This window comes from Anomaloglossus baeobatrachus, chromosome 5 (assembly GCF_048569485.1).
Source record: "Anomaloglossus baeobatrachus isolate aAnoBae1 chromosome 5, aAnoBae1.hap1, whole genome shotgun sequence".
Classification (NCBI taxonomy): Eukaryota; Metazoa; Chordata; class Amphibia; order Anura; family Aromobatidae; genus Anomaloglossus; species Anomaloglossus baeobatrachus.
Window position 1 is genome coordinate 43,682,908 of NC_134357.1, and position 10,793 is coordinate 43,693,700.

The following is a 10,793-nucleotide window of genomic DNA, read 5'->3' on the forward strand; positions in this document are numbered from 1 at the left end:
TGTCCCTGCAACCCTGCACCTCACCAACCCTGCCTCCCTGTCACATCATCGGGCCCCGGGACCACCAACCCCTACCCACGGAGGGGGAAAACAACATCCCAGCTGCTCCTTGCCATCGCTCCCGGGATCCCCGTCATCAGCAGCGGTGGTACCTATCTTCACCACGACCCGTGGGTGGCGTCACGGACTAAATTCCCCAAACCAACCACCCCTTTCACTCACGGGCGAGGAGAGCCGCTCAAGTCTCCGGATCCGGCCCGCTCGAGCCAGTGAGCAGCAGCAGCAGCGCCGGACCCGAGCGTTAGCGAGAGCGCAGCAGCGACGTCGTCCTCCCCGCCCGCGACACAATGAGCATAATGATTGGGGGTTGGAAGCAAGAGACAGCAGTGCTAGAGGCATCAGCGTTGGAGACAGGTGAGTATAGAAAATCATTTTATTTCACAGACACGTCTTTTCTCCGGTACGTGTCACACTGATGTCACATGGATCACATCAGTGTGCGGGCCGTGTGACGTCCATGCTACTAGAGAAAAATGGACATGTCTATGTGTGGAGCACACGGACACATGTCTGTGTGAAAACACACATGTGTACGCAAGCCCATTGATATTAATGAGTGTTCGTGTCTCGGTACTTGTGAAAATGAATGTCACGGTACCGGAAATGCGGACGTGTAAAGGAGGCCTAAGGGGAGGGCTAGGGCAGCACTGGCTCATTACTATAAACTGTTTCAGCTGCTTTGGGGCTTGATTGGACATTGTCTATAAGATGTGTAGAAGGTCATTACTTCAACGCAACTTTCCAACTTGGAGCGCAGTAGGAGGCTGAGGACAAGTCTTGTTACCACTTGTAAGCCAGCAGAATTAGCTTGGATTCCTATGGGCAGCATGCATCCAGTTCCCAGCCAGGCTACTTCTGTATACAGGATTTAACAGACATGGAGGTCTTTACTAGAGATTACTTTAATCTACATCAGCAGGACCTGCACCAGCCTCTGAGTATGTCATCAGACTACCAAGAGTCAAATGCTGACCCATATCAGAGGTTTGGTGGCTCTACCATTAACCCTTCATACCTCAATGAGAATGGCCCAGGATATTTGCCAAGTGATTGTGCCAACAGCCAAGCCCAAGTGTTGACTCCTGCTGAGTATGCAGAGCCAGACATGCCTTGTTTGCCTTACCTAAGTCATGATGACATAATCGAAATGGTGAGACCACCTTACTCCGACAAGGCCTTAATAGCCATGGCTTTTCAGAACGCACCCGAGAAGAAGCTGACCCTCCGCCAGATCTGTAAATATGTAATGGAGAACTTCCCCTTATATAAGAGGGACCAGACCGGCTGGCAGAAAAATATCAAGCATACCTTGTTCACCAACAACTGCTTTAAGAAGGTGACCAGGCCCTTCTGTGATCCAGGTGAGTGGTCCTTTTTTTCAGGAGTGCCAACAGCTAAGTATTTATTTTGGAAATGACTTGTGTAGTGATGCTGATAGTGTGGTGCTCATTATTCTGATATTTTTTTTTGCTAATTCATCACTTTCCAATGCTTTGAAATTTATTATGTGATTACACTCAAATACCTGGTGGAATACAGGACTTGAGGGGAAAAAAAATATATATATATCACATCAGATTTTAGGTGCTTCTAGATAAGGCTCACCTCACATCAGCGGTATTTTGCCGTGTAACCGGATCCGTTACAAATGCGTTTCAGTTCAATTCATTACCAATGAAACGCGGCAAGATGCGGTTGTGTATGACACATGCAACCTCATCTTGCCGCGATATATATAAAAAAACACTCTCTTGGGTCAGATGCATGCATCGAGTATTTATAACCTAAACCAGGAGTGGGTAAAAACTTAAAAATACAAAACAAAAAAAAAAACATGCAGACTTGGTGCCCATGTTTCTATTCTACTTTTTCCTCTGATTGTTCCAAGTCTGATTTTGGTTTACAAAATCTCAGGTAAAAAAAAAACCTTAACGTGTGAACATGGTCTTAGGCTGCATCCCAATTAAGAGCCTTTGTGTTTTTGATGTTGCAGAATTTCTGCAACAATTTCAATGATTGTGTGTGTGTGGTGTGTGTGGGTTTTTTTTTTTTTTTTGTCTATTTGGTATGTCATGCTTTTAAAGCCTGTTTTCTTTGATACAGCCTCCTGGCATTTGGCAAAACTTTGTCGATTATACTGAGTTGCGGCCTTTTATGCGTTTACGATGTTTCTGCCGGATTTTCCACATGTAATACAAGTCTATGGGGAAACTCTTGCATAAGAGAAGTTGACATCCTGCTCACCAAAAAAAGCACCATGGGTAGGAGATTTGTATAAATCCTATTCACTTTGCTGGACCTTTAAATTTGACACAGTGAAAATACGCAGTGTCAAAAACTCACCAAACGCTCATCATTGGAGAAAGAGGGGGGGATGCAATAGACCTATTTTACTTAATGGGTGCAGAAAATCTGCCACATCAAAAAGCTCATCGTGGGAGCATAGCCAAATTAGACCAAGTGTCCCCAATGAGTTTTTGCCAAGTTGCTGATGTTGAGCATATTTTTGCTGACAAATAGTCTTGGGGTATGTGCACATGTTGCAGATTTGGTGTAGAAATTTTCGGCATGAAATCTACACCTTCTGGCAGAAAAGACCGCATGCGTTTTGGAGTGCAATATTATTATTATTATTTTTTTTTTCTTAATGAAGTCAATGGCTGGAAGGGCTAAAAAAAAACAAACAAAAAAAATGCACCAACAATTGACATGCTGCAGATTTTATTTTTTTTTATCTGTAAGGGAAAAAAAAGTAATGTGTCCACAGCACTTAAGAAATTTTGACTGTGCTGGCTTCAGTATAGGCATGCAGATTTCCCAAAAAAAACGCATAAGAAAAATGCACCGTGTACACATAGCCTTACAGTTCCGGCAAAGAGGCTTGGATTTAGGGTTCGGTTCCACTAGCGTATAGCTTCCGATGCAAGAGCATCGAAAGCGATATGCTAATGACCCTTTGCTGCGAGCGTCATGCGATCTTGAGATCGTATCACAGCTGAGGAGAAGAGAGGGAGCACTTTCTCCCCATCTCCTCCACTGCTTGTCTCTGCGTATATCGCCCTGCACTCGGATTACATGTGAGTGCAGTACGATGTTTCACACGCTCCCATAGACTTGTATGGGAGTGTGTGGGCCAAGATTCGCTGCGAAACATTTCTCTATAGCAAGAGAAATCAATCGCAGATGGACACTGCCCCATAGTTTTACACTAAAGTGAGAGCAATCCGATATTTTATCAGAATGCACTCGTCAAAACGCAAGTTGAACCGAGGCCTTATAGAGATCTCATGCCCACTTTTTCTTTTTTCTAAGTTCATTTCTGCAACAAATAAGTGGAAAAACAAAACCGTATGTCTCACCCCAGGGCTTTGGGGTACTCTGTCACGGGCCTGGTTTCACTGTGTCACAGGTGTAATGGCCGGTGCACGGTTCCGTGATACTGGGGGTTTCTTTTAAAAAAAAAAAAAAAAAAAAAAAAAAAAAGGGGGTATTTACAGGGATAATAAAGTTTTTGTCGTGACGCCACTTGCAGGTTGCGACTATATGGATGGAGCCGCCACTGCACAGTCTCACTACTGGGGCTGATGTTAATGGCAGCCTGGATGTTGCGGCACTCCGCAAGTAGGGCTAGGGCCCAGGGGATAAATGATGGTGTTTGATTAAGTCCATTAACAGTACCAGGGTGCGGAAAGAAGGTAGAACACTACAATCCCTTGTGTGGAACTGGTTCTTTACTCACGATGGTGATGCTTGCAACTCAATGAAGGCTGGTCCTCACCACTTGTCCTGTTAGTTCCAGTGTCGGTGTGGTGACCTGGGAGATTCTTTTCTCTGCACCTCTCTGGTTGCTGGGTCCCCGTGGCTTGGAGCGTCTGGGGGTCCCCTCCTAGTTGTTGTCTTTTGGTTCTGGTCCGTATGGCAGGCCGTTTGAACCCTGTCAGGTCTGTCCTCAGCTCCCAGTCCCCTGGTTCTCCCGTCACTGCTGTGCCCTGGACTCTACGGTCAGTGAGGTCCTGGATGGTCCCCTCACTGTGCAGATTTTATCAGGTCTGCCTGGAGCATTTTCCTGACCTAGGGCTCTGCACCCCGCTGGTGCTATGGTTCTTAGAGTAGTCCACCGTACTCCTTCGGCAACCACACACCTGAGCCGGACAGGTCACTATTACACTCTCCCGTCAGTATTGTTACGTCCGTCTCCTTCCACTTACTGACTGTCTCACCCCTAATCCCTGGTTGTTATGTAGTGGACTGGATCGGTTTCACCCCCCCTAGGTGGCCATCAATGTGGTCCTAGCCAGTCACCAGTTCTTGGGGAAGGGGAAAAACAGGGATTATATGTGTGTTTTGGTGTTACAGGCACTGGTATTCTGGGTCCCTGGGGGTAGGCCCTGCATCTTTAACAGGATGCAGTTTCCCGTAGCTCTTGATAGGTTACTTGTGGCACCTCTGAAGCTAACAGGTGCAGAGAAGTCTGCAGCATCAAAAGCTCATTGTGAAAATGCAGCCTTTAAAGGATGACACTGTGGCCCCAAGCATGCCTGAGCAGACCCTGGGAGCTGTTGTTTCCTGCCATGTGTTGAGCTTGGTGAGGTCCACATTACATTACTCTGCAGCGCCTTTTATAGGGGAGATCAAATATTACATGTTGGACATTAAAATAACAAGTTGTCAGTGTAAGACATGGATAGCATCGGTTTGGTGTGCCAGGGTAGTGGGGAAACCCCCGGTAGGCCCCGACCTTGTTTTCAAACTAAGCTGTCCCCGGCAGCCTGCAGGGGCCCCCGCCGGGTGTATTAGGGTATGTGCGCATGCTGCGTTCTGTCAAGTGCAGAAAAAAATGCTCCCTGTGGCAGACTGGACAACTGTAAACACAGTATTTGACAAAAAATGCAACCAAAACGCATGTGTGACGCCCTGGACTAGCCAGGTAGTCACATACATACCAACATACACACCCCCCACCCTAGACAGTTACAACAGTCAAACAAAACCCTTGTTGCCTTCCTGCAAGGTCTGATGTCCACACCAGGTGGGGCGGAGTCAGGCAGTTGGCCCCACCCACCGAGGAGTTCACAGGCCTGGAGGCAGGAAGAGTGTCAGATGAGTTTTGGACGTGAAAGTGAGAGGAGTAAACACTTTAGGTGTCTGGGTAGGAGCCCAGGCACTGACAGCAAGGTTGGCAGATGGTGGTGGCCATCTGCAGGAGTTGGTGGAACTCTGCGAAGCCGTAAGGACCGGGATTGGGCGTTGGCCTGCCGGTACCGAACCGGGGAGCGGAGTGAAGCTAAGCACACAAGCAGGGCCATCGGACCCCCGACCAGGCTTGGAGCTGCCGTCAATAGTCAAATCCGAGTGTGACAGGAACCCCAGGGGTTCCCCAACAACCAAGTCCCGACAGAAGGCAACAGTCCACACCGTGAGGATATACAGCCACCGCCACAGGCTAGAGATCCAAGGGCCAGCGCCTGCGGGCAAAACGGGCTCCTACGGCACCTATACGCCGGGGAGCGGACTACCGGTGGGCAACCACAGGAGTCAGAACATTTCTAACAGGTGCAGGGAAAGACAGCCACCATCATCCGTCTGGGGAGAGCACAACACTGCAGCCGGCTGCGGGACACGTCCATCCGGCCATTTTGGTTTACCAGCGACTCTGTCATTGATTGTCTGAGTGAGTACACCAGTGCCGTCCGGCACCGCGCCGCGCAGTCCCTGCACCCCAGCTATCCAGCCTCCCCGTTACGCCATCGGGCCCCGGGATCACCAACCCCCTACCCACGGAGGGGACAACATCCCAGCTGCACCCTACCATCTCTCCCGGGAACCCCGTCACCAGCAGCGGTGGTGCCATCATCACCACGTCCCGTGGGTGGCGTCACGAACAATCTCTCCCTAAACATACCACCCCCCTTTTCACTCACGGGCGAGGAGCGCTGCTCGAGTCCCCGGGTCCGGGCCACCGCTCGAGCCACCAAGCAGCAGAAGCCCCGGACCCGAGCGTGGCGAGCGCATCCCCACCGCCCACAACACATGTATTTTGGATACATTTTTGACAGTGCGGTCCCACTTGGCTCTGCTACATCCCCATAGAGCATGGCTGGCTGAGACAGAGCTACACGATCAGAATGAACTCTGATCTTCACCCGACTTCATTGTCATCGCGCGGCTCTGTGTGCCGTGGCCTGATTTGCGGTCAATGGTGAAGGACTCACCGGTGACCACAAATCCCCATAGTGACTGAAGTGAGCCGTGCGATCAGAGGTGCCGTCAGTCAGGTTACCCGTGGCCAGCTGGAGTCCTCCACGTGAGACCGCAAATCACCTGAGTGAGGGCACCACTGATCACTTCAGTCACTCGGGCGACTTGCTGTCACAGTTGGAGGATCCAGCGGTGGCCGCGGGTAACCTGAGTGACGTCACTGCTGATATCGCGACTCACTTCAGTTGCTGCTGGAGCTGACAAAGCGGTCGTGGTCTGTGGCTGCTTCGGTCAGCTTCTGATGTAGCAGAGCTGAAAGCATCGTGGGACCTCGTGTGGATTACGTCGGACCTGGAGGGTGTCTGGGGATTAATAAAGTGGTGAAAAGGGTGGGTTTTTTTTTTTTCTTTTTTCCAAATAAAGAATAAATTTATTCTGGTGTATGTGTTTATTTTCCTTAACTTACAGGTTAATCATGGGGGAGAGTCTCATAGACGCCTGCCATGATTAACCTAGGACTTAGTGGCAGCTATGGGCTGTCATTAACTCCTTATTACCCCAATTGCCACCGCACCAGGCAATTCGGGATGAGCAGGGTAGAGTCCTGGGACTGTCGCATATAATGCGGCAATTCCGGGCAGCTGCTGGCTGATATTTTTAGGCTGGGCTCCCTGTGTGTGTGTGTGTGTGTGTGTGTGTGTGTGTGTGTGTGTGTGTGTGTGTGTGTGTGTGTGTGTTTTACTGCACGATATATATGGGCAGATCAAAGTGCGCCTATGCAGAACCTAAATGCTGACCTGGGCCGGATAGGAGGAGGACAGCGTTTGCAGCAGAGAGGAGGCGTCTACAGAGCAGCCTGGGCTCTTGTATACAGTATTCTAGAATGCTATATATAAGGGCTCAGTGGTGGTGGTGTGGCGCCCCTGACCTGGTCAGGCACCACTGAGTACTGCACCCATGCTGGGGACAGTACAATACAGGTAATCCAGAAGGCTGACCGAGGTGTGACTACACAGGCGCATAGTGATCAGGTCTCACACATGTACCTATGAGAGGACCCCTGGGGATCCCAGGAGGGGGAAAAGCCTTCACCTTCACTGGAATAGTGGAGGGGGCCAAAAGCCTCCATCTCCTCTCAAGGGGTGTGGTAAGAGAGCCTGGTTGCTAGGTGGCGTAGGCAAGAACAGGAGAGGAGGAGCAGTGAGCCGGTTCAGTGCAGAGTCCAGGGAGCTCCGAGAGGAGCTGACCCCTACCCCTGGGGCTGTTGCAGTCTGACAGCGCCCGCGCAGTGGCTACCGACGGGGGAGAACGGTCACCTAGGAGTGCTACCCGAAACCCGTCTCCAGCTAAAGAGAGAGCACAGAGTGGGAAGTAAGGAGACTGCTAGGGAGTACCAGGCCCAAACGGGCGGCAGATCCCGGAGCGGGGATAGATCCACCTTTCCTTGCTAAACCTGCCGGTGTGGGGCCCTCAAAGCCCACACCACAACACCCAAAAGCCGCAGCCACGTAGCCACAGTTAGGGCCCATAGTTCACAGGAGGCAAGCAGCTGGAGTGATCTGGTCCAGGCAACAAGCAAACGGCAAACGAAGGGGAGAGAGGCTTCAGCAACTTCCCTGGGTGACCCCCATAGGGACTAAAAGTCGGGGTTACCCCAAACCACCAAGGGCTAAGGAAGGCGAGTTGGTAGTCACCATCAGAAGTCAGCCTGAAGGATACCTGGTTCCAGCCTGGTTCATCCCAGCTACGCCCGGGTTACTCACCCTGCCATCAACTGTGAGTAAAACCCCTGAAAGACATCCTGCTTGTGTGGAGTTATTCTGCGCCTTGTGGTTCTACACACCTATACAGGGCCCTGGGGCTTGCCTCACTCTCAGGAGGCTATCCCAACTGACTGCACACACCATCAGCCCCAGGCGACCCTCAACCTGCAGTGGCGGTCACCACTGACCGCAATTCTGAGAGTGGCGTCACGACAAATAGAAGATCTCCTACCTGTGACAGGATCCAGCAGAGTGGAGTCCCTGAAGGTAATGCACCGACACAGCGTTCTCGGGGCTTCACAGTGGCTGCAGGTTATAGCCACCAAATCTGGTGACCAGTTACCTTTAAACTTCACTCAAGATGTTGCCACCAGTGTCCATCAGTGTTTTTCATGTAAGGCTATGTAAATTACAAAGCTTTACCTATTTGTTGCAATGTTAAACCCTGACAGTACATGTTGCAATCTGTGTCCTGACGTATGAATGAGACCTAAGCCACATGGACTCCTGAAAGGGTGTGGGTGTTGGGTTGTTTTTTTTTTTTTTTTTTGTTTTTTTTTTGTTTTTTCCATTGAAGAAACCTTTTCATTGCTAATCTATACAGGATGGATGATAGATTCCTGATTTACTAGAATGTAGTGATTGGAATCTCAATTCCAGTGATCACTATGGGTCCCAATAGTCAGGCTTTTACCGATTGTAGGTGGGAACTTATGGGCACAAATCTCAATGTCCCTACAATCACAAATTTCCGATCTCTTGTATCTCCTACAGCTAAATTTATTTATTTTTTTATTCCCCCCCCCCCCACACTTTTGTTCCCATGTGTGTTTAAAACATCTTGAGGATAGGAATGGAAGTTATGAATATAAACTTGTTTTCAGCTCATTGTCCCTTCTGTTTCCACAGGGCAAGCTAAATATTGGACACTCGATCCAAGCTTCATTATAATAAAAAATGGCAAACTCAAAATGCAGCAGAAAACTTACGAGAGTAAACCCTGTAAAAAGCTGGAAAACAAAAAGAATGTGATGTTACTGAAGCCTGACGGCCTTTATCTCCGACTAATAAATGAGTATTCTACACATCCACCTTCAGCTTTGGACACTAGCACTTGTCTTAGCAACTTTATATCTGCCATAAATGCAATCTGGAGTAATGGGGCATCCACTGAACTCACAGAGGACTTCTCGCCCTCCAAACCCTCTTACAATGAACTCTATGCTTGCCCAATTCATGACAACCAGAACTCACTGCCTGAAGCCAACCTACCTCAAGCCTTGGCATTATAAACAAATTTGGAGTAACCTGTGGTCTTCTCTTGTCATGCACCAACATGCAAAACAACATACTTTATAATTATTTCAATTTTTAAATGTGCTGGGTCACGGTTTTTTATTTTTAATCCATGGACCTAAACACTGGTCTCAATTTTCCTTGGCATGTAAATGATAACAGTCCTTTCAATAAAAGGAGAAATGGGCAATGCGCCAGCACTCTGCTCTCATGGTATTTTTGCAAGACTTTTAACTTGTGTATGTTTATAGATATTTTATATATTTTTCAGCTATTTTGTATTGTTCACTATAGTAAACCTGTATTTATAAACTCTGTATACATTGTTTGCATTATAAAGAATTAAATAGAATTTTCTTAGTGGATTGTGTGTTTTGTCCTTATTGAAAATGGTGGTTTTTATCGCGACCCTTAACTTTCTAGCAAACATTGAGTAAACCCACCACAGCCTTTTTTGCTGTGAAAATTTACTTTTTGCACTGTGGCATAGTTTATGAACTGGTGACCAAAGGGTAACTGTCACGATTGACAAAGTCCTGTGGTGTCCGTCTGTAGGTCACTGCGTTTGGTTACACAAACTGCTCCCTGACATTCTATTCTTCCTGATGTGGTGTAAATAGAACCCTATTTATCGTCTCTACTTGGGATTAATCCTTTTCCTTGTAGGACCCTGCAGATGTCCTCACTAGAGTTGAGCGAGTACCTAACTATTCGTATTCGCTATACTCATAACAAATACTGTCTAATACTCACGAATTCGTTCCAAATAGCATGTGCAATGGAAAAATTCGCAATGTAATGAGTAATAAGAATTCCGCTGTATTCGCTACTCTCACGAAAAGTATGGCATTCAGGTTACTCATTACATTGCGAGTTTTTCTCATTGACTTGCATTTCACTTGCTATTTGGAATTAATCCGCAGAGTATTAGAGTATTCGTTATGAGTATAGCGAGTGCAAATAGGTACTCGAAAGAGAAAAGGGGAAGCTCACCATGCTATGTATGTAGTAGTTTCAGTCCATGAGATGGGAAATGGGTGCCAGATCCTTTGGTAAGGCATCAACCAGAAAGGTATGTTGCGGTTCGCTGCTGCGGCTTGAGCTGTGGCCCGCGAAATCTGACCCTTGGGATCTCTGTGGGTTCTGACAGACACCATGTCCCCCGCGTTGGGCTTATGTTTTGCTCTCTGGGCTTCGGGAGAATAAGGCCTGAAACCTTGTCCTCTGCTGGTTAATTAACAAGGGGGCTTGCAACCTTCCTCATCCTAGGGTTCTGGCACCCCAACTGTGCACGACCTCCAGACAGGATTCCCGCTGTCGGCACCAGCAGGCTACAACCCTGCCCCGGTCCACTTTAGGTCCCCTGCGACCGGATCTCCGTCGCCTGTGGCCCTGCTCACGGTCTGCCACCTAGCCGAGTAGTCCAAGGGCCCCTACCCCTGACTACACTGCACAGTCCGCACTTGACTTCCACTT

The 10,793-nt window shown here is 48.5% G+C and overlaps 1 protein-coding gene across 1 annotated transcript; it reads left to right on the forward strand.

The window, feature by feature from the left end:
* Positions 1 to 937: 937 nt before the first annotated feature.
* LOC142312612 (forkhead box protein I2-A-like) lies at positions 938 to 9,313 on the forward strand. The gene is made up of 2 exons (XM_075351606.1): positions 938 to 1,421; positions 8,931 to 9,313. The coding sequence occupies exons 1-2, from the start codon at positions 938 to 940 to the stop codon at positions 9,311 to 9,313; spliced, it is 867 nt and encodes a 288-aa protein (XP_075207721.1).
* The last annotated feature ends 1,480 nt before the right edge of the window (positions 9,314 to 10,793 follow it).